The sequence below is a fragment of the Parasteatoda tepidariorum genome, chromosome 7 (genome assembly GCF_043381705.1).
Source record: "Parasteatoda tepidariorum isolate YZ-2023 chromosome 7, CAS_Ptep_4.0, whole genome shotgun sequence".
Classification (NCBI taxonomy): domain Eukaryota; kingdom Metazoa; phylum Arthropoda; class Arachnida; order Araneae; family Theridiidae; genus Parasteatoda; species Parasteatoda tepidariorum.
This window is the reverse complement of record NC_092210.1, coordinates 47,384,798-47,408,987: the sequence shown is the minus strand read 5'-3', so window position 1 is coordinate 47,408,987 and position 24,190 is coordinate 47,384,798. Positions and strand designations below refer to the sequence as shown.

Below are 24,190 nucleotides of genomic sequence, written 5' to 3'. Positions count from 1 at the left end.
TTTCATATTGACTAAAATCAACAAGCATTAAAAAAAAAAAAAAACTAAGCTTGTTATAGTTTTTTTCCCCTTAAATTTTGTTTAAAATATAATTTGACTAGTTTCTGCTATTGAAATACTTATGAACGCAAAGTTAGAAGTAAAAAAGTGTAAGGGCTTCTACCAATTTCATGTCTGTTCCGAAATTGAAAAAAAAATAATAAGGCTGATGATCGGATTTTTACACATAAAATTTTTTTTCTGTGTAACTTTGAGTAGTGGAGATTTAAAAGTATTCTATTAAAACATAAGTACCAATGTCAACTATTTTTATGCAATAGTTAATTCAGTCATTACAATATACAACTTTAACAAAGGTTAATTCAATCATGTTATGTATAAAACGAAAATTTACTTATGTCAGTACTTAATGTGGCTTTTGAATCGGTAACAAAACTGATTTAGGTGCATATTAGTTAATCCTAAACAATGCTTTATGTTCAATATAGTACGAAACATTGTGCTCATCCTATGACCACGTTCATGCTATTTTTCTGCATAATTGTACTGATGTCAAACATTGCCTTTTTCTGACAATGCTGTATTTAATAGCATATAAGTAATGTTTTTTGATATTTTAACCAAGTCTCTTAAGACAACGTAATTATTATATTTATTAATAATAATCTTTGTTGCCGATTGACCATTCATTATTTATAATTTTTCATTCAATTTCAATGAAAATCCTGTTAAATATTACATTTTCTATTTGATTAAGAAAGGTGAGAAAAAAAATGTCTTTCTGTGTTCATTCTTCCTAAAACGCTTGCTTTAGGTGTTTTCTCTTTTTTAAACAAGAACAGAAAAACAGCAGAGTGCAATAATGCTGTTATTAGCGCACAATATGATTGTTTTGTTATACCAATTGATTTCTTTTGTTTAAATATTGTATGACCTGTTGAATTTTCAATGATTTACGTAATGATAAGAAACTTTGATAAATTTAAGGCAAAATAAGTTTAAGTCATAAGGTTCTAAAATAAGTGCCTTAAAATTATCAAAATGCTTTCATGTTTCATGTAATTTTATTGTATGAAGTACTGTTTGTTCACAGCATTATAGGCATGTTGTTTAATAAAATGTTATATCTTATCTTGTCTATTTATTATTTGTACTAAATGTGTTTATGGTTGAACCTGAAATAAAAAGAGAATTTAAGATGTTAAAATATATAGAATTAAATTTTTTTAAGAAACGTTTTTGCGTTTATTCAGGAGGAAGTTTATTTAGTTTGTTGCGTTTATTCTCATAAGGAAAAGCATGTGCCATTTTCTGCTCAAGTTGAATATATAGATAGTCATTGAATTATTAGTTGACCTTAAAGCAAAGATGTTTTTCGAAAATGTTATATAGATCTTATCTTTTAACTATCCTACTATTGTCGGCCATTAAGGCAGAGGAGGTGCTATTGTTTTTGTTTTCCAATGGCTCCATCTATGGCTAAGAATTCGATTTCTGCCACACCCTTTTATAGGGCTGACCTAATCATACATCCACAGATCATAATTTTGACTTGAACCAGAGAACGATCAATCTCCAATTCAGTACCCCCAAAGGTTTAAATTGTTATGGAAACATGGAGGACTTAGTGACCAGACAGATTTAACGTGCACCAGTCTACACAAGGCTGGATTCGTTCTCACAAACGGGAGTTCAGTGCCCAAACAAGGGTATCCTGGCCCAATTTACCAACTAAACATGGCAATATTTTTCTTATAACAAATCAATTTTAAAAACACAAAATATGCACATTAGTATTATTTACTAGGAAAAAAATTTCTACTTTCTGCATCATTAGAACTAGCAACAAGCAAACTAATCAATTTCGGTTTGCTTAGCCTTTAAAATGTTAGCCTCTTGGATAATAATTAAACAAATAATGTAAAAAGTTTACAATTCTTGCTTAGTTATAAAAATTTCATTGTTAGCACCCGTGGTTTATGGAGGATTGCGTTATACTTACGGCATAACTATTTTTAGTTCATTCTTATAATTTGATAATGAACATGCTCAAAATCGTGGCTTCTACTTTGGTTGGATTGTGATATTTCGCCAAAAGTAACAAAATGAAGCTTATTTTTTTCTTATCTGATAAGGCGCAAAATTGTCTAAAATTGGAGATTTCCGTTTTGTTCGTAACATTTTATTTAGAATATCTGTCAATTAGAATACTTATCTCGATGACTGTAATAATCTTTTTTATCTAAATTATTTTTTTGTTTTTCTTAAATGTGATGAACATTTGGTCCAAATTTTGGTAAAAATGTGTTATTTAGCATTACTGCCAGTTACTTTACTGTTATATACATCGAGAATCCCAAATTATAGAAATTGTTTTAGTTCTCGCAAGAAGACAGGTTTCAAATTTTTGCTTCCTAACTTTGTTATCCAAAGTTTAAAAAATATAAAAGCAAACGAAAAGTGTATTTCGATTTTTTTTTTTTTTTTACCTAGTCCTAAGAAATTAATTTTCGGCTCAAGTTAGGCCGCAATTCCGGTCCAAAGCTGTGAAATTGACATCAACAGATTCAGTGTTTTGCGAAAAAGACTATCTCTGTGTGTGAAAATGATAGTTTTGAACTTTACTGAATCCTCTTTTTCTGAATATTTCAGTTTAAAAATTTCAAAAAAAGGACGAAAATTGAGCTTATGTTTTTGTGATCGCTCAGCCGTATCATTTATTAGCTTTTTGGAAGTTTAGTTGAAAAAACAATTGACATTAATTATTTAGGAAAGAATGACGCGACTGTATTAAAAACTTATTATTTCATTTTTTTTAAAACCTACATCAGTCATTAGTTAGGACTGGTCTTTATATTGATATTTATTAAAATACAAAGGTTTCGTAAAACAACTCTAATTTTCAATTATCTTTTCAGAGATTTTTACAGGGTTCGTGTGCACCAGGAAAACAAGATTTTAGCACAAAACCTGGAATTGTCGGGGATTTTTCACCCTAACAAATCTCGCAAAGAACAGTGTTTCACTCTTTTGTTTGCGGTTGCACAAAATAATAATAAAAAGAGGAGAAATTAATTGCCGAACAAACGATCACTTGGTAGGTTATCTAAATTCTTAAATGTTTTAGCATTTCTGGAGATTAAAAACAGCGATTGGATTTGTGGGATTTAAAAAACTCAAAATTTCTGCCTTCAAAGTCTAAGAAAGATGTTTTGAAGACAGTGGTAGAGAAGAATAAATTATAGACGTACCAACCTTCTCGCCTTTTATGGTTGAGTAGCGATATCTGGTGGCATCTCCTACCCTCCGGAAATTATCTGAAAATCTCCCGAATTTTAGTAAATTAGTAAGGCAAACTTAGGGTTACCATAATTTCGTTTTTGTATTTTCCCGCTGATGACGCCAACTTGGTACCGTTACTGGAAAGCTAATGAAAATCAGTACTGCAATGCATGAACTTGCTCGTTCACGCATCAAGTTTTTCATCTGGGTTTAAAGATGTCAAACAATGACAGGCAGCGTTCATCACTCCATAATTTTCATCTACTTTTTTAATTTTCTAATTAAATAAAATTTAATTAAAATTTTAACTTAGCGAAGTTTGATTTGAGGGATCATGCACTAATAAGTACTTAAAGCTTTTCATCTCTCTGCCTGGTTTCGTGATTTTCAAAAATTTCAGTTATGAATTATTTTATTAAGAAAAAAAGTTTGTAATAATAAATCAATTAGGATTTTAATTAAAGTACGAATTTAGGGGACCTTCACTTAATATTTTAAATCTATACAATAACAAACCTTTTATGATTTCAATTTGCATTCTAAAAAATTTAACTAATTTCTTTATAATTTTTTTAGAAACAATTGATGTTAATGATAAAAGAATAAAAATGGTGAATAGAGTGAAGAGAATTTTGAAAAATGGTGAATTTATGTATTTTGCCATATAAAATTACTTTCTTTAAAATCTTGTATACTTTTCAATTCAAATTTTTTTCAACTATTATTAAATGAAAATTAATAACTATTTATTAAAAATTATTTGTTACATGGAATTATTTTTGGATAAATGAATTTCGTAATTGTGTGTAATTTTTTCCTCTTTTTAGCTTGCTTAAAAAGTTTTAGAGATACAGGAAAATATGCAGAAAGTTAAAACATTAAGGGGTCAAAAATTTAGATTCCTCTCCTGAAAAAACTTTTGGGAACATATTTCAAGGGTCTGGAATCAAAAACCGTCGAAAAAAGATAGGTTTACTCAGAAGAAGTAAGTTTTTGTTTCTGATTTTGTAACTTAAAATATCGTCTGTGTATCCATATTTGAGGTCTCCACTTCCAACCATTAAGATTGTAAGTTTTAAACTGTTTTACATACATATATAATTACTGTTTTACATTATATTAGCTGCAATTCATATGAAATGCAAATGATGTCAATTATGTTTTATAAATGAAAGAAACTGAATTAAAATTATACACTTAAAAGGAATAAGAAATTTAATTGAAAATAATAATATCAAAGTTCTATTTAATAAAAAAAATATTTTTTTCCTTTCTAAATAATACTTCATTAACAGTATACGGGAATCTCACATGGGAGAGAATTATTACAATTAAATAAAACTAGGGAAAAGAACAATACTGGAAACATCAGAATAACAAAAAAATTAATGTATGCCATTTGGAATTTATACACATTTTCAATTAAAGTATGTATACAAAAAAATTCAAGTTTGGATACATTTAAGATTCATGTAGTTTTATACAACAATGTTAATTGAGAATAATAATATTAAAGTATTGTGTAATAAGACAAACTGCCATATTGTTTTATTTATTTATTTCAAAATAATACTTTATAATAAGCCATTTTATCACAACAGCATTTCATACAGTATTTTTATATTTGATAAAGTAAGGATTAATTTTTGTTACAATTAAATAAAACTAGGGGGGAAGGGAATACTGAAAATATCGTAATACAGAGAAATAAGTTTATACATATTGGAACATATAGTTTAATTTATATATCCATAGAAAAGTTTAAATTTGGAGAGGAAAAAAACAAGAATCAATGTTGGAAAGGAAAGCTTCAACAAGACATTAATCATAAAAATGTCACTGACTTCTAGTAGTACATATGTATTGAGATAAACTGTCATAATGTGTCTCTTTTTTTTTCTTAAAAATAATACTTTATAAAAAGGCACTTTACTGTAACATTGTATTAGGTACTTTATTGTAACAGGATTAAGATAAATAAGGTATACTTCAAAAAGATATTTACTAAAAAGGGATATGATTTAGTATTATTAAACATTATTTTAAACTAAGAATGAATCCCCAAAAGAGGTTTGCAAGGAAACGTGAAGTGAAAAACTTAATAAAATTGTTATAAATTTTATGTTAAAATAAGTATTCAGTACCTTTTTTAAATTTATTTATGAGTTTATAACTTTTAGTCCCTTTCATTTTGGCATTTTTACCAATATGCTTTCATTTTAACGCTTATAACTGATGTTTTTAAAGTTTTTATTGTACCTTGCAAACTTCTTTTTAAAACAATTAGCTAGGCCAGCAGTTCCCAATTCATGGGCAGCATGATTACTGTGCCGTGAACGCTGGTTGAAAGCTTAAGCTGTTACCAGTACTAAGCAACTAAGTTAATACCAATTTTAGACATGATTTACAAGTCTTAGTGAGATGTGGCGTCACTCAAAAGCTCTAAGCCCATAACCAATGAGGAAAACGTCCTTTTCATTTGTCAAAGCCAATACTTTTTTCCTTCCTACATATATATAATAGGTGTCTATTTGTCATAATATAGTTCTTCCCATATATTTAACTGATATTAGTGGAACTTCAGAAGCTTTTCTTATTTTTATTTTTTCAAAATTGATAATCTGTACAACTGAAAAGGTTGGAAACTGCTGAGCTAGGCAATTATTAGCAGTTTTTTATAGATATGGATGGAGTCAAATCAGAAATGAAAAAATTTAGTCAATATCAAAATTATCTCTAAAATTACTTAATTCAAAAGTAACTTTCAGCAATATTTTTAAATTTCATTAAAGTAAGCAATAAATAAAATAATGAAAATAATATAAGAAAAATAAAAATACCAAAAATTATATTGCAAAAAAGAAATAAATAAAAAAAAATGGAATGCATAGTTTTTATAATTTAGAAAACGAAAATAACCATTTAAGTCTGCATGGAATAAATCAAATACAGTAAAAGATATTTATAACGCAAATCTTGAAACACAAAGCCTTGCATTAGAAAGAAATTTGTGTTTGCATATCATTTCACATATTAAATTTGCCAACTATGGCTATACATATCTGGAGCAGATCAATATTTATGCTTGAAAACAATTTTTGAATACACATACTTGAAAACACAAAAATATGCACCAAAATGTTTATTTATATACTAAAGGTGAAAAAAATTAAATTACAAAGAGTGTTAGAACTAACAACAAAAAAAGTTATCAATTTTAGTTTACTTTAGAGATTATAAGCATTCAGCAGATACATAATTGCTGCCTGGAAACAGTTAATATTTTTTGCTCAGTTGCTGAAATTTTTTATGTGTGATTGATTGCATTGTCTACTAATTATATATTTAATAGAAGTCTAAGAATAATAAAGATAAAGTTACTACATATATGCTCAAGTTACTAATAATTTTATAAACATAAAGTTACTGTGGTTTATAGAGAATTGTGTTATATTAATCTGCTACTGTATTCACGTAATTCATTAAAAAAATTAATTAAAAGAAAATGAGATTCAATATAATCACAAAAGACTCTAAAATAAAAAAAAATCCCAAAATAAAATTTATAGATATTTCTCAGTAAGAAAATCCCTGGAATGTGAATATAATCTCAGAAATAATTTCTTTTCACTAGACCTTAATTCAGTGGACAAGCTCAGTAATAACGGACTGAAAAGCTTCAGCTGCCTTCAAGATGTCCTGTTCCGTGTGAGAGGAAGATATTTGTACACGGACTCTAGCTCGATCTAAAATTTGAAATTTACTTACTATTAATATTTTCTGCTCTTAAAATTTAACCAATTAGAACAAAATACATATTTTGTACTTACTTTTAGGAACAACTGGATATGTAAAGCCTATGACATATATTCCCTTATCTGTGGAAATAATACCCAATTGAAAATGTTATCTAATGTTTAAATACTATAAAAATCTTTTTATAAATAAAAATCAACCTACATAAAAATAAAATAATTCTTAAATACATATTTGCATCTAAACATAAAAGTAAAATGCATTCTACAAGAAGGCCATTCTACAAACTAGTCCAAATATTTTTACATTTAATCTCATAAACTGAGTTTGCAACTCTCTAACTTTTGAATGGCTACAATTATAGTTATAAAACTGGTGTCTGAGAGTAGTAAAGTAGTTATGCAGCAAGACTAGAAAATTCCTAATTTTTTTAAAAAATGTAAAGAAATTGGATTTTTTTTATTTAAATCAGATTTCTTTAAATATTTACTAGCAAAATCATATGATAAAATGTTTATACATTTCACTTTAAATGTTTCCATTTGTTTTATCAATAATAAAATACTCTATATAATTTGCTTAATTTGTTATCATATATCTATTAAAAATTTAAATATTTTACTAAATTATATAGCCCTTTTTATCATAATAAGACACAGAAATTATGTTAAAAAATTGGCTAATTTTTTTACCACAAGCATAGTCAAGTACTCACATTAGACATTAAATTTATAACATTGTTTTATTTTCTTACTATTCTTAAAATACTGCAAGAATTTTGGTAAATTTGCTTGAGTTATTTTTAAGTTGTAAGTGAAAAAAAATGCATCAAAATTAAAATTTCTTAAAGAAATGTCGATGGATATACATGCTATGTTTACAAAAAAATAAATCTATATTTTGCAAAGACTGACTATTGACAGCAACATCTTTCAGATACTGTGTGTGCATAGATATTAAAAAATTGCACATTGATTGCTATTTATTATTATGTGTTCAAAAAATACTTTTGTTTCTAAACTTTTATTGGTTTTCTAAGCTCCCACACAATTAGATGATTACAGCAAAAGTGTGACAAATCACATAATCTTAGTTACAAATCAATCTTTATAATTTAGGAAAATGACAACAATTAAAAGTATCTGGATGTTTTTGTTCTTATAGTGCAGCTTTTTAAAAAACATTCCTTTTTAAAACCTTAGGCAAGGCATTTGGCTAACATTGGAACCTGAAACTACTTTTTCACCTTCACCTAAAAGACTCATTATTTTCCATCACTTTTCTAGGGATATGGGATCAGGAATTGTAAGAAAATAATATGTATGAGTAGGAAGGCATTTTATTCCAATAAATATAAGACATAGTTACTTTGTTTAGGTCTTTGTCTAAACCAGGTAAATAGGAGAGGATTTCTTACACTTTTATTAGCATTAGGGAATCAATAAAGTGGAATGACTTTAATTTATTATAATTTGTGTAATTTTAACAATAACTACTATTAAATTTGAATTAATATAGTTTCACTAACTCAATTAATATTTCTGACTGAATATTAAATTTTATAAATTTATGTATATCTGACTTAACTACTTTGTATTTTTTTCCAGGTTATGCTCAGCAAAACTAAGAAAATTCTATCGCACTTTTCTATCACACCGCTCAGATATTTGCTAAGGGACTCAACCGTTTATTAGAATTAAATAACTTCAGGGTATTGCTGAAATAACATTAAATATAGTGCTGCATAACATAGCACTGTGTTATATTTTGTGAAAATAATTATTGTATGAAATATTCAAAATAAAACTACAGAAATATCTATCGATAAATTTAAAAAAATTAAACATACCTAGCATTTTGTTAGCGATAGCCACAGCTTTATCTTCAGGAACCATTACAGGACAAATAGGATGATCATCTCCCTTTAAAAAAAATTAAGTTAAAATATGAATTACAATTGTGAAGGTAAATAATCTAACTTTATTGTTTTAATTCACAATTTTTTAAATAAAACCAAAATTAAATTAAACAAACAATTCAAAGAGTTTCGTTAAGTTATTAAATTATTTTTTAAAAATTTATAAAAAGTTTACTTACATATTAGTTATTTTTAAATATTTTACATAAATAAAGTATGGAGTTTATGTAAAGTCTATATCAATCGTTCGACAAAATAATGACAGTTCACAAAATCAACGTCCATAAGTGGTTAATGAAAAGAAAACAAGTTAATATTCAGTAGAAGAATCTATTTTCAAGATCACTTTTACTCTTAATAAAAATGAGAAAATACCCAATTAAAAAAACCTTATTTGCAGTTGATTAAATCTAACATAAACACACATTTTTTTCCTAAAAATTTATGAACTTTACTTTTAGAGTTACATCAATCAGAAAAAAAAGTTATTATTCTTCAGCATAGTATTAATGGGTAATTAGACAATTCACAATATTTTGTGTCATAAAAACTAAAACAATTTAGATTGCAAAACAATAAGAAGTACTACATTTCACTCTTTTAATAATTTGTATGTTTTTCTAAATAAGTTGTATGGGTAAACTCTATTTGTACAGTAAAACAATTTTTTAAAGAAAGATAAAAAAAAAAATGTCTTCATTTTGCTGTACTAATCACTGATTTACAATATTTTGTAGCATGGTTTCCAACTGGAAACGAGATGCACTTCCTTATAAATTATGAAACATTTAATTAAATGAGTTAAGAAGTATATAAAACACACAACCTAAAGTAGGTTAATTTTTTTCATTCTTTTAATTGAAAAGTAAAAATCAAATATTTCAAATAAAAAACTTACAATAGTTTCAAGCCCTTTAGATTTCATTGAAGATCTAAATATTTTAGTATTTTTATGCAATCGTTCCACAAGAGAAGGGTTTTCTATGATTATTTCCAAAGCCTGTAAATGATGAAGTTCAAAATATTAATGATATACAAAAATAGATACGTAAATTTTCAAAACAGAAGAGATTGTACAAAATAAAAATAAATAAGAAACTATTACTTTAAACAAAAATGACAGTGGATCAGAAGATATTAGGAATTTTGTTTATATGACAAAAGGTATTAACAAATTTAAAAGCTCATACAAAGCAATCTATCCTGACTGCAATAAATTTTCTTTTTCCTCAAAATTTTTCCTAATCCTCAAAATATGCTTTTAAATTGCGGTCTTCTCCGCACAGCAAAACTGGGTTTTTCATGATATTAGATAGGGAAATAGCGTATTGGAGAGAAATATTCTTCAGATTTTGCCAATTTTCAAAACCGCCAGTAGGTTAAACACAAAAAATTAAAACATGTAATATTACTAATTATACAAAATAAACTATTAAAATGCACGCTATAAATAGAAAAATTACATAAGACATGCCAATAGAAACAAATTGTATGTTTCTAAATAAAACTTTGCGAATTGAATTGAATTAAATAATATTTTGTTAAAAACTAAAGTTAATTTAGGTATATGTCATAAGATCAACTAGAAATTTTTTTTTAATATTTTTGTTTTATTTGAAAAAGTTGAAATACCAAGTGAAATGAGAAAATCGAATCAAAATGTTTACAATTGTATTACTAATATAGTCAACAAAACATTTAACGAACTTGAAAATTAAGAAATTTATATTATAAACCAAATGCTTGATACATATGGGTCGTGGTGAAATTTACCAGGTGTCCTAAATTAGAATGGTAGTTGTTAAAAAATGACAAAAAAGTGGCTAAATAGGAAAAAGATAATTTATGTAATCAAACATAAATTTCGCCTTCCAGCGCTCATTCATTTTTAGTTCAAATTTTTTTAACAAATTGTGCTACAAGTAGATAAAATTATTTAAAAAAAAAAAAAAAAAAAAAAAAAAAAAAAAAAAAAAAAAAAAAACATAAATAAAAATTATATAATAATGTTTTGAAACACTTCAATGCATGAAAATTACATTATGCTATTTATGAAATGTCCACTATCAGAAACAATCACATATTGTAATTTGAGATTGAAACTTAAATACATCAAAATACAATAGAAAGAAAGAAAAAAAAAATTTGGTACAGTTACATCTTCAAAATTCCAGATCTAAAACCAAGAACTCTGAGCAGAAAAAGTTATACTTTGGCACATGATATTAATTGTTTCTTAAACTAAATTGTTTCCCTATTATAAATTTTTAAAAATTGTCACTCTTATTTAGGGCACCCTGCAAAGGAAAAAGACATTTAAAAGACTTATGTGTAAAAAATAGTTTTTACAACTGTCCCTAAAAAGGGATTATAGGCTCTAAGCATGTGAGGAAAAAATAGCATGTTTATAGACTTAAGTATTTGTTAACAAATTAATGTAACATTTAAGAGTAATTCCAGGTAGTTTGACAATTTCAGTAATGAATTCACACTCTATAAAAAAAAAAGATTCTTGGAAATTTGTCTTTAAAAAATAACAATATCAGTTTATTTATTTTAATTCGTAAACTTTTAGAAAGGAAAATAAAAATGAGTATCATTATATATTCAAAAGTATTATTAACTTTAGTAAAAGTACTATTAAAAGTAACATGATTAATCAATTACTTTTATTCCACAGGCCACAACAGCAGGGGGAAGAGCATTGGAAAACAAATATGGACGAGATTTTTGACGTAACAGACTGACTAACTCAGATTTGCCAGTTGTATAGCCACCTAATACAGGTATAAAGATTAACAGATATGATTCAATAAGAACATTGGAAACATTTTATTAAATATAAGCCAATACATTGCAGTGATAAATTTGTTTTAAAACTAAATTATGGTTGACAGTGTAAACAAACTGAATTAAATTTTTATAAAGAATTTTTCAAAGCAAAACACAACTTAAAACATAAAATTAAAATATACTTGATTATAATAAAATGCTTAATATATGAAATAAAAAGATTACTTAAATTCTGTTAATTTTAAAAACATAAAAATGAAAATTAATTGAATAATCAAGTTTGTTTTCATAAATTAGCCAATCAGCATTAACTATATTTTTATAAATGCCTTTAATTCAGCTTCTTTGATTAATTTTAATTTTATTACAACTTATTGTTACAAATTATAATTAAATCTTGATTGTACTTTTTTTTTAGGGAACTAACAATTATTTGCACCTAGGATAGTTTTTTAGAATTCTAAGTTATATTAATTATGATTTTAAATATGGTCCAATGTAGAATAATAAATAAAATAAACAACATCATCTGGTAACTTTTTGAAAAACAATTTGTTGCATACATTGATTAATGCACATTCATTTTTTTCTTATTTTTGTAAGTATCAGCATTCATTAACACTAAAATTAAGACCTTAAGTTCAAGTTTTTAAAATGCACACAAAGAGTAAAACATTTTCTGATTTAAAGCTAACACAGAAAAGTTTAAATCACATATAAAAGATAAGAAATACAAACAAGTTAAAATAAGGAATTTATATTAAAACAGTTTTTTGCCAAATATAAAAGCCAATATCTTTTCTGACTCATCACAAAATCCTCCATCTGATGAAGTTAGAAAAGTACAATTTGGATCATCTATTCTTCAGGTAAAAATTAGTAAACTAAGAAAGTTTCATTCTGATTTATGTCTAATTATTGGAGTAATTAGAATAATTAGCCTAATTGGCAGGATTTTTTAATAAGATAAAAATCTCATACAGCATATTTAATAAGATAAAAATCTCATACAGTATATTTAATAAGATATGAATCTCAAATATGATCTATGCGTTGTTATGAGATAAATAGGAAAACTATACGGTTTTCATTCGATGATTTCTCAATTATTGGGGTAATTAGGAAAAAAGTTGGTCTAATTAACAGTAATACTCAATAACATATTTTACAAAAATAAAAGCCTCAAATTTGGACTCTGTGTTTCCAATCAAATATTTCATTTTGATATTTTGTAATTAACAGTGTAGTAATTCAAGGGTAATTACTCCCTAATGAAAGTTATGTTAAATAAAAGTTTGCCACAAAATAGAAATCTTAAATTTTGACAAGTTTAGATAAATAGAAAAACTAAAAAAAATATATTTTAATGTTCAATATTGCTTATCAAGAAGTATCGAAAAAATGTCCCTAACAGAAACATATTTAAACACAAACAATCTGGACACTAAAGGCAGCTAGTATATAAAACTAATGTTTACCTGCAGCACCTCCTAAAGCTTTCCCCAAGGTAGAATTAATAATATCAACACTTCCATTTAAATCAAAATGTTCTTCAGTTCCTCTAAAATAAAATAATTATTAATTTGCATGGGTCAATTATTAATATGAAATCATGAAAATTTGGTATGCAAAATATTATGAGAAATATCACTGTGATAGTTTGTAAAAAGTATGATAAAATTATTTACTAAATAACTTGGCAAAACAAATATTCAATAACTAAGTATAAAGCTGAAATTAGACTTAAGATATAATGAATTACTGAGAACTGGTGTGTGCATGGATGAGAAAAGCCTTCACAAACTTTAAATGGCCTTTTTAATAAACAGTTTTCCACACTTACTAATTTCTTATCTTTTTAAAATTGCATTTGATTTTGTTAAAACATTAGCAACATGTATATTACAAATGCAGTTTCACTGGAAGTTGAAATTTTTTTAATTGATATTTTGGATTAAAAGAATGATAAGCACAGATTATTAGGATCTTTTTCATTTTATTTGTCCCCTTGAAAAATCTATTAAAGTTCCAATGTAAAATCATATAAACTAGATTATTCAACGAAAATGAATATTATAATGTCTCATATATAACTCATTATAGACTGTTACCATTGTTTTGTTGCAATAAACATACATTTATCTATAGCTTTTATAGTATTGTTAAAAGACAGAAAATCTGATGTGCCAAATACTACACCCAAATTATTTGAAGAAAAAAAAAGTTTTTTTTCGAGCACATTTTGTATCAAAACATTTTACAATTGCTTTCTGTACTAGACTCTTAGAACATTTCTTAACATATGGAAGAATTCAAAGTTAAAAACCCTTTTTTCTTGGAGCTTAAAATACAATTAAAAAATTGCTTTTAATCTTTCTTTCTTTTTTAAGCTTAAGAATTATTTATTAAATACTATGTATTTTAATGTTCAATAAATCATAAAACTATCTGGCAGGAAAAAAAATGATGTGTAGGAATAAATTGAATTAGTTAAAATTGAACTAAATAACTAAGCTACAGAACAGCTAATATGAACATTAATTATGTATATATATTTTAATTAATTTATTTGAAATGAATGTCTTGAAATGAATTATTTCACAAAAATTAAAATAGATAATTAAAAAATACATTACCTTCCGGATTTGCCAAGAACTCCAGTTGAATGGCATTCATCCATAAAAATCATAGCATTATACTTCTTTGCCAAATTGCAGATATCTCTTTAAATAATCATTTTAAATTATTATCCATTGCAGAATAATTCTGATTAGTTATTACAATATAAATAAATATTATAATTATAAAAAATTACCCTCATTTCTAGAGTTATTATATTCATTTATATTTAAGCTATAGATATTATTTTGGTACTGTGAAATTAAAAATTGGCAAAGCTATTAAAATTATAGATTATGCAATTCAGTAATTAAAGGTTTTTTTTATTATATACTTTCTTAAAGATATGGGCATCAATTATAATAACATAATAATCGAAACAAGTTAAAAATGTTTAGAATCAATTTTCTTTTTCAAAAATTACAAGAACATAAAAATAATTTTTAAAAAGTTCAAAAAATAAATACCCATTTTTTGTAAATAAATTAGTACTATCAAGTATAAATAAGGAAATTATTAGAATAAACAAGGTAATAGAAAATGAAATGCGAAAAGTAACTGATTAAACAAATAACCAGTAAATGCAACTAAAATAATTTTAAACAACACAAGCTGTTGATTAATCTAAGAAACATATATACAGACTTGATGCTTTGGCTTTATAATAAAAAAATTTTTTTTTCACAATCAGAACACTTTTTCTCATTTAAAACACATTACAGGGCTGCCACTGGATAAAAACAAGAAAAATAGTTGCTTTAGTTGCATCATATATGAAAAATAGTCTCCAAGATATATAAAATAGTTGTTAACATCATATCCTCCTCTAACATAATTTTAATTATTTGTGCTGTAATAGCATAAAATTCAAATAACATGCAGTTAGATACTCATATTTTATAAAAAAATGTACATTTATTTGTGGATTTGCCAACAATATATTCTTTCACACTACGCATAAAAACAGGGAGTTTTATTTTTATCTGTTACAGAACAGTTGAATTTGAAACTTTAATTTCCTTTCTCGGTTCTAATTTGCAGCTGCTTAGTTTAGGCATTAAAAAAATAAATATTGCATTTTAATTCCATTTTATTTTGTTTATTTTTCATAACTGACACATTTCCAAATTTTAATGCTTATCAAAAAAATTACGATCACAACTCGACAAAACGAATATCACCATGTACCTTTTTTTCTATTCTAAATAGCTCTAAAAAAAATTAACAACACATTTTGGGTAATTAAAGACAATTTTTCTAATTTTGCTACTTCGTTCAAATTAAAAGATAGGAAGAAACTTAATCCTCAGAGATATTACATTAGCTTTCTAAAGCAGGAGGAGCATTCACGTAGTACGAATTCCAATTCCATCAGTCTGATTGGTTAAATATGTCTGTCATGCTTTTGACATCAAACAGTGAGAAATAATAAAGTTAGGATTAAATGAAAGAGCGGCAAAAAAATAGGGGGAAACTCATGAAGCTATTCTTCATTTTAGTCGTTTTGGCTTAAAAAAGTCGCCGATTTTACGCAAATCATTGCAAATTAGTTGTTTTTACTCATATTTCTACTAAAATAGTCGCCATAGTTGCTATTGCTTTAAAATAGTCGTTTTAGTCTCCAATGGCAGCCCTGCATTATTCCTCCTATTTATGTTAATATGCCATTTTATCATTCTCAATTTGTATGTTTAGGACAAAAATGCGCTTCAAACATTTTATTATATTAAATTATTTTCAGCAAAACTTAAACTTGTTAACTTTAAAAATTTTTCTAGCAAAATTTAAAAAATATCAAAAAGAAATTTGAACAAGACAAAAAATAAGGATTATAAGTATACATTACAGACAATTAAACATTCAAAATAAATAAAAAAAAATTTGGGGCTTTACAACAAAAATAAATGAATGAATAAATAAATAAAAAAAAGGAAGTAAATAATAAAAAAACAGTAATATCCAAAACAGTAGACTGCCATCAACTTGTATTCATGATTATATTCATGCAACAACAAATATTCATGATTAAACATAAACTGTTTTTTAAAGAGTTTAAGTTTGATCTTTAACAGTTGCGGTGAGTCTCCCATATTATGACTACCTTTGTAATAGAATGCGTAATTATTAGTTTAATACATGCTTAAATTATTAGTTTTAAGGCATGTAATGATTCCTTTTACTAAAAAAAAAATGAAAATAGTCAAACACAGTTGAAAGAAAAATAAATAATAAATTTCATGCCAATTTTAGTCGAAATAAAATAAAAACCTACGGTAATGGTGCAATATTTCCATCCATACTGAAAACTCCATCGGTTACAATAAGTCTCATGCGAGCTGATGAGCTTTCCTGCAATTTCTGTTCCAAATCTAAACAAATGTAGGTGAAATTAAAATGAATTTTAATATTAATTATTAAAAGCAAAGCAAAAATTATAAAAGCATTTAAAAAATTTGCTTTGAAGATTTTTATTTAACAGAATTTCTAGTAAAAAATAGATAAATAAATAAATGATCGAAAATCATAGGCTTTAATGTTCAGAATTAAATAACAATCCTATGAAAGTATTTATAAATAACATTAGTTTTACCTTATGGCAAGATAGCTGTTTTATCAAATTAGACACCCACAGGCAATTTCAATTTGTGATCTTTAAAACTATTTAATCAAGTACCACTGCTTTAAAAACACAAAAAAGCAAGAGCAGGTTCTAATACTTTATAAAACAATTCTTAATTTTAAATATTTTAGCTTTGACATAAAAATGTGTCAAAATCTAAAATAAACTATGTAATATCATTAATTAAAGTGTAAAATTAACTATGAGCCCAAATTTCAAATAAATAGTATAAAAAACAATGCAGTATTTTGTATTACGTTCAAGCAGTGATGAAGAAGCAATAACCATAATGTAATTGAGAAATAATATCTCATCTTATTTCAGTAAAAATTAATAAAAATATAACATATTGGCCTTCAGCTTCATTTTTGAATGGAGGCAAAAGCAGTGAGATGTATATGAAAATGTAACATAACAGAGAATGATAAATCTGAAGCTTGATGAAAAATGCTTTGCGGTTGCTTGAAATGCACCTAGATTTGACATATTCTAATGCTGCCAAATGACGATGTATTAGTTATCTGCAGTTCAAATTGGTGATTAATTTTGAGTTTTAAATAAAATTATTAGCCAAAAATAGAAAACTTAAAATACAATAAGTGAGAAGGTAAACAACAAAGATACTTGGTTAAGATACTTGGTAAGATTACTCAAATTCAATGTAAAAGGCACGTTAAAAATAGACAGGTTTTAGGTGAAAGTGAGTGACTCAGAATATTATTTCAATGCAACAAATTAGTTAATATTTATTTATAATTGTAATTAAAACATTATTTAAGGTTTATCCTTTAACAATGCTTAATAATAATACATGCAAATTGCATTTAATAAACATTATGATTTCAAAATAATTAAAAATTAACACATTTAAAAATTAACACATAATTTAATAGCATTATCATGCACCAAAATCATTTATCTTTTTGTTTAAATAAATAAAAATAATAAATGTTACAAAAAAAATATTACAAAATAATTCTCTACAGTACCTAGATAACAATCTGCAAAATAAATAAAACAAATAAAGAAAAGAACAAAAAAAAAAGTGAATAACAACTAGAAAAAATTGGATGCAAAATTCACAGTTAATATGATTGTTACTTTCTTTACTAATTTCATTAGTAAATTGCAAAGCTTTAGATCCTTAAAACTGTTAAATAACAATTTTATTTTAATATTATGAGAATAAATTCTACAAGAGTTTTATTCATTTAATAATTATAACCATACCAGCCATATCTCTGTGCTTATAGCGGTGTTTCTGTGCCTTACATAACCTTATCCCATCAATAATGGAAGCATGATTCAGCTCATCGGATAGCACAGCATCTTCAGGCGTGAGAAGTGCCTCGAAAAGTCCAGCATTAGCATCAAAGCAACTTGGATAGATTATACAATCTTCTCTCCCATGAAACTGAGCTATTTTCTTTTCTAGTTCTTTATGCAAACTCTGCATTAAAAAGAAAAATAATATTTAAGTAAGTTTAATGCTAATTTACATAATACATATAGCATTTCAAAGCTACTATAAATTTTTTCCCCCATTGTTTCAATTTTTTCATTTTTTTTAACCTAGAGTCATCAAATGCTTTATAATCTTACATATACATGATTCTAGAATACAAATAATTGATCTTAATACTTAATAGTTTTTCATCAAAAAGTATGTAAATAGTGCTTGACCTAATAATTTGAAGAAGATAATAATAATAAAAAAATTAATCATTAATTTTTTAAAAAAAACTGCACTGAAGATACAAGTTACTTTTTATTTTTTCTAAAAGGAAAAACTGTACGTTAATTATAAATGAAACCCACTTGAAAATGTTTAATATATGTTCTAATTTCAAAACTGATTTATGTTAGTTTTCTAAAAGTGGACAGCACACATTCCTTAATGTTTTGTTATGCTATCAGAAGCATAAATTATTGTTGTTGTTTAAGTGAGAGCAAATACAATAACTTATAAATAGTCCCAAAATTCTTTCTTTTTTAATACAAGTTATGCAGCTGTATTAGTAAATGGCGATTTTGACTTTATTGGTCATTTTAAGTGAACTTACTATGGCTAAGGAATACTTTGTCCATATGAATGTTAACATAACTAAAAGAAAACTAAATACCTGAGTTCCACAGATAAAACGAACAGAACTTAAGCCAGCTCCATACTGCTCTAATGCTTGTTTTCCAGCTTCAATAATTTGTGAATTACTCTATAACAGTAATAGAAATGATATCATTGAGAAAGTTGTCATATTTACATCAATAAGAACAAAGAATTCATATTCAATCAAAGGAATATTCTTAACTGATATATTTTCTTTAAATAATCATGGTATCATTTAATATTCTATCATTATTTTTCAAAGCAAGCAGAATAAGAACAGCTTTATATTAATACAGATAGTATAAATTATATCTAACTAATAAAGAGAGATAATATCAAGATAAAAATGTCTTTTTATTCGGATGTACACTATTAATGTGAATATACTTTTAAATATAAATTAATAAATATGTAATTACGCATACATAAAATAATAGTTTCGTTTATCACTTTCGAATTCACAAAAATTTTTTCAATTTTACCAACTTATAAGAGTAGATTATTATAAAAAGAAAATAAATATCTACTTAAAATTTTTAACTTAAAATATTATGAGACTGCACATAACAAAATATGTTGAGCAAGTTTACTGCACTTATACTAGAAGGGCGCAAAATATAACTTTTACACGACGCAGAAAGGATTTTTCTCTGACTGAAAAGCACAGATTTATCCCCAGAATAATTGGATTAAATTGTTAACTATTATTATATCTTTTAGTTAATTATGATAAAATTCAGTAAAATAAAATACAAAATTAAAACTTCAACACTTACTGACAATCCTAAATAGTTGTTTGCACAAAAATTAATTACAGTTTGTGGTGTATCAGCAACTCGAATGCGGGCATCCTGTTTTGAGACAATAATTCTCTCATTTTTGTAGGTCTTTGCTTCACGAATAGCATCTAGCTGAACATTGATAATATCTCTTGCATTAGCCCAAGCACTTGAGCATAGATATTCCACTTTGAATGTATAACCTACATTTAATAGGGTACGGCACACAGCTATGAGAGAATAAAATTATCATTAAAATTACAAGCTTGAAAATACAAGCTATCCCCATGGCAGAATTGCGGCGACATTGTCACAGAATGCTACAGAGTTTTTGCAGAAAGATTTTTAATTTGAAAAGGGAAAAATTTTGGCTTTTCTTTCTACATAATTTTTCGAAAAATGTTTTTTTTTCTTTTGCAGAATTCTTTTTTAAAGATGTCTTTTCTGTTCATCAGAGCGGAAAGAAATAATCAGGATTTTCGTATTCTTATTTGAGATTTTTTTTAAAAATCAGTAATAACTGGCTTTAGTAAGAATTTCAAATTAATGATATAAAATAAAAAATTCTGAAATCACAAAAGTTTAAAAGATAGTTCTGTCTAGAAATGTTATTTCTTTCTTTTTCTTTTCTTTAAAGAACACTGTGTTTTACATTCGCTTATTTGAGAATTCTTTTTTAAAGAGTCCTATTCCAGTGACTCCTGATCTTTATTTTGGGAGTTCTGCACAGATTTTACGATTTTTAATTTATGTACAAATTTCAATTTATTATCCTTTTATTTGCTTATGAATTTTAATTTTTGTAATGATTTAAAAAATTAAGAAAGGAGAAATAATTAGTGCATTTTTCCACCAACAAAATGTCAGAAAGTGTCTTTAATATTAGAATTAAAAAAATATTACTTTTAAAATGCAAAATTTTTATATATTTTAATTTTCTTCTGTAAGCACAAAGTTTCTGTTACTTTAAATTAGTAATTGTTATAAATAAAAATACCTTAAAGCAAAATATTAGTGTTGGTGAAGTTTGTCACAGAAAGCCCAAAAAAATTCTGCCACAGGGCAAGCTATATTATTATGCAATTCTGTTATAAGAAAAATGAGTGAAAATGTATTCATCTAAAACAGGGTAGCTTCTAGCTTTTTTCAAACAGAGTTTCAAAATGAAGATTTCTGATCCTACATCAATTCAAACTTTTTACCACCACTTCTAAGAATGGTCATATGTTTATGAAAATGAACGTCTTCCATAGAATTTATATTAGGGTGAAGCTCTATACAAAAAATTTTGAATGATGGCCATCCATTCCTAGCAGGGTTGGCAGGTTTTTGACATGTGACAGTTTTTGACAGTTTAAACCATGGTTTAAACCGTCACGTCAAAAACCTCACTGTCAAAAATGTCGAAAATGTCAAAAACCTATATTCATATGTGAAATTTAATTAATACATAAAATTTATATATTTTTTATAAAGGATAGTGTTTCTAAATATGTTCTAGAAAAAATAAATTTAAAATTTTGAAGAAACACTTATATTTTGAATAGTAACCAAAATCTTGTACTTTTGAAAGCTCACATCTTTTGTAATATTATGTATTCATTTTCATGTGTTATTGAAAATCTGCAGTGATATTATTAAGAAATTTATTTATAACCAAATTTAGTGTATAGTATAGATTATACTAAAAATTAGACATTTTTAAAGATAAACATTAGCAGTTTTGTACATTAGACATCTTTTAAAGAAAAATCTTTTTAATATTCTTTTAAATCTTCTTAATAATCTTTTTAACATAAGACAATACAAATTTAAGTGCTTTCTGTTAAATACACAGAGTAGTTAGTGTCGATTTACAGTATATTCAGCCTATTCATTTACTATGCTGAAAATTTAGTTTATCCAAATACTTGTGAATTTCATTTTGCTGAATACTATATACATAGTTTTGTTGAATATCTAAATATTCAGCTGTTGAATAATTACTTCTTGCTTTCAAGATATGCATTATTTGTATTCTTAATACAAGTGGGGGAAAAAAATTAAGAGGTAAAAATTGTTTTAAAATGATAAGTGTAATAATTATAAATAAATATAATAAACAATATGAATTATATTTATCATTATTCACAAATATAACTACTTTTAAATTCAAATTAACAATCTGGATAATAAAGATATTCGGTATAACATTAAAAAAATTTTTCATACACTTGTAAGTTTGTATTTATACAACATAACTTGTATGTTCCTTATAAATATTAGTTATATGTTCCTTATATGTCAAAAATGCATAGTAATAAACTTTTAATTTTCTTAAGTATCAAAAAAAAATGTTTTTTTTTTAAAATATAAATATTTAAAAAAATTTTGTGCAAAATTTTTCTGCACATGCATTTGAATATAAATTTCTGAGATTTTAAATCTGATTCCCGATCACTTCTGGGGTAATTAAATATTTTAAAACCTGCTGATTACCTATAGTATAATTAAATTTCAATATAATGCATGGCAACTGTTGGTAGTTTTGAAGTTTATATATTTTTTTGGCAAACTTTAGTTTTTGACATTTTTGACGGGTTTTTGACGGTTTAAACCAGTATTATACCCTTGTCATGTCAAAAACCACTTTTTGACGTCAAAAACCCAACCCTGATTCCTAGTATGAATTTTATCTCAAGGTGAACTTTTTTAATCAACATTTTCATATGAAATGTGTGATAGCTTCAATTGGGAATTAAAAATTGTTTGTGCTCATCCATAATATATTAGTCATTGCAAAAGAATAATTTTTGAGCCTTAAAAGTCCATCATAGATACAGTGTGATAGCTTAATTCAGCCTAATGCAGATAACATATTTTTGCTCGTGATTTACCATAAAATAAAATTGATGACAATATCAGAAATCTGAATAAAAGATTTCATTTCAAAAGGAAAAAATTACTTAACTAATTTTGCTAAATATTAATCATTAAATAATAAATAGATGGTAGAGGGGTAAAGAATTGCTAGCAAGTTTACTAAATATTTACAGTTTTTTTCTTCTTTTTTTTGAAAACTAAACAATTTTGTTTGATACTATCTGAAATGTTTTTCTTTTTATTTAATTAATGACAAATTTTATTCACAACAACAATTCTTTAACAATCATTTTATTTTTTCGCAGTCAGCTCTTAACACAATCACATGGGCACAATCTTGCAAGGGCCTATTGTTTGGAGTTAAACTAAAATAATTAATTAAATGCAACAAAAATTTGAATTTTTGAAATGAAAAAATATCAAAAAACAATTGATTAAGTTTCTAGGTTAGAATATTATGGTCCAATTTATATTTTCCAAGCAGCTTCAGCAAACCTCTTTAGGCTGTAAACATAAGTTTTGAAGTGATTTAAAGTATGCTGTATGCTTCAGTTGAAAGCTGAAGGGAGTTCTTAGCTGCTTTCGCCAAAGTGGGTCCAGCCAAAAAAAAAACCACTTGGAAAAACAAACATTTTTTCAAAATTTATCGTACTAGGTTAATGGATTTTACTTCAAAACAAAATAATTGTACATGTTTGTCATTTAAACAAAAATTTCCATAGAACTTAAGATAAATTAACTTGATAATTTAGCTTTAATTATATAATTTAGCAAAATTAACTTGATACATAAATCAAAATGCATTCAACTAGTTTTGAATGTGCCTTTAATTATGATGGATGAGTACAGCATCTCTTTCTTATGAAGAACACATTGTTGAATGAGGTTCATAAAAACTTAAGAATACTTTTTAATTTATATTAAATTTGTATTATGGTTTTAATAATCAAAATTTCATTACAACTTATTAACTTTTGATATGAAAATTTTTTCCCATGTCTAGCAGTTTGTAATGATTTAAACAATTAATATAAATTACTTTATTTATGAAAAACAGTCAGTTTTTAGGAAATAAAGTTATTTATGTAACTTGAAAAAATTATTGATCTTTTTAAAGCAAACTGTAGGGTGACCCGGGGTAATTCACGATCACTCTGTTTCTGGGGTAAATAATGATCACTTAAGTTTTATTTAAAAAAATAATATTTTTTTTAAATTTGAGACATGGACAAGAATGCTTGTACACTTTACTAAAGTATAACTACATTTACTTAATAACAGTTTTTTGTTTAATCTAACAAAATAAGTATCTTTTAAACTGCTTTCTGTATTTTCCATTTCTAAGATGGGTTTCAAAATGTGCACATTTCTGCAAAGATCCCCCTCCTTCTCTTAATAATAAATATTTTGAGTTACTTTCTTTTTCTTTGATATAAAAATAGTGTAAGCTTTTG

General features: G+C 25.6%; 1 protein-coding gene across 1 annotated transcript in view; it reads right to left on the bottom strand.

Annotated features, from left to right (window-relative positions):
• Positions 1-4,823: 4,823 nt before the first annotated feature.
• Positions 4,824-24,190, bottom strand: part of LOC107451573 (Glycine C-acetyltransferase) — a 22,347-nt gene continuing 2,980 nt past the window's right edge. The window contains exons 2-12 of the mRNA XM_016067716.4: positions 19,872-20,104; positions 19,112-19,201; positions 18,219-18,438; positions 16,641-16,737; positions 14,386-14,472; positions 13,228-13,310; positions 11,624-11,733; positions 9,855-9,956; positions 8,888-8,960; positions 7,113-7,160; positions 4,824-7,028 (exon numbers count right to left, since the gene is read on the bottom strand). Coding sequence (XP_015923202.1) covers positions 6,925-7,028; positions 7,113-7,160; positions 8,888-8,960; positions 9,855-9,956; positions 11,624-11,733; positions 13,228-13,310; positions 14,386-14,472; positions 16,641-16,737; positions 18,219-18,438; positions 19,112-19,201; positions 19,872-20,104 — 1,247 coding nt within the window. The 3' untranslated portion in view covers positions 4,824-6,924. The remainder of the gene's footprint in view (positions 7,029-7,112; positions 7,161-8,887; positions 8,961-9,854; positions 9,957-11,623; positions 11,734-13,227; positions 13,311-14,385; positions 14,473-16,640; positions 16,738-18,218; positions 18,439-19,111; positions 19,202-19,871; positions 20,105-24,190) is intronic.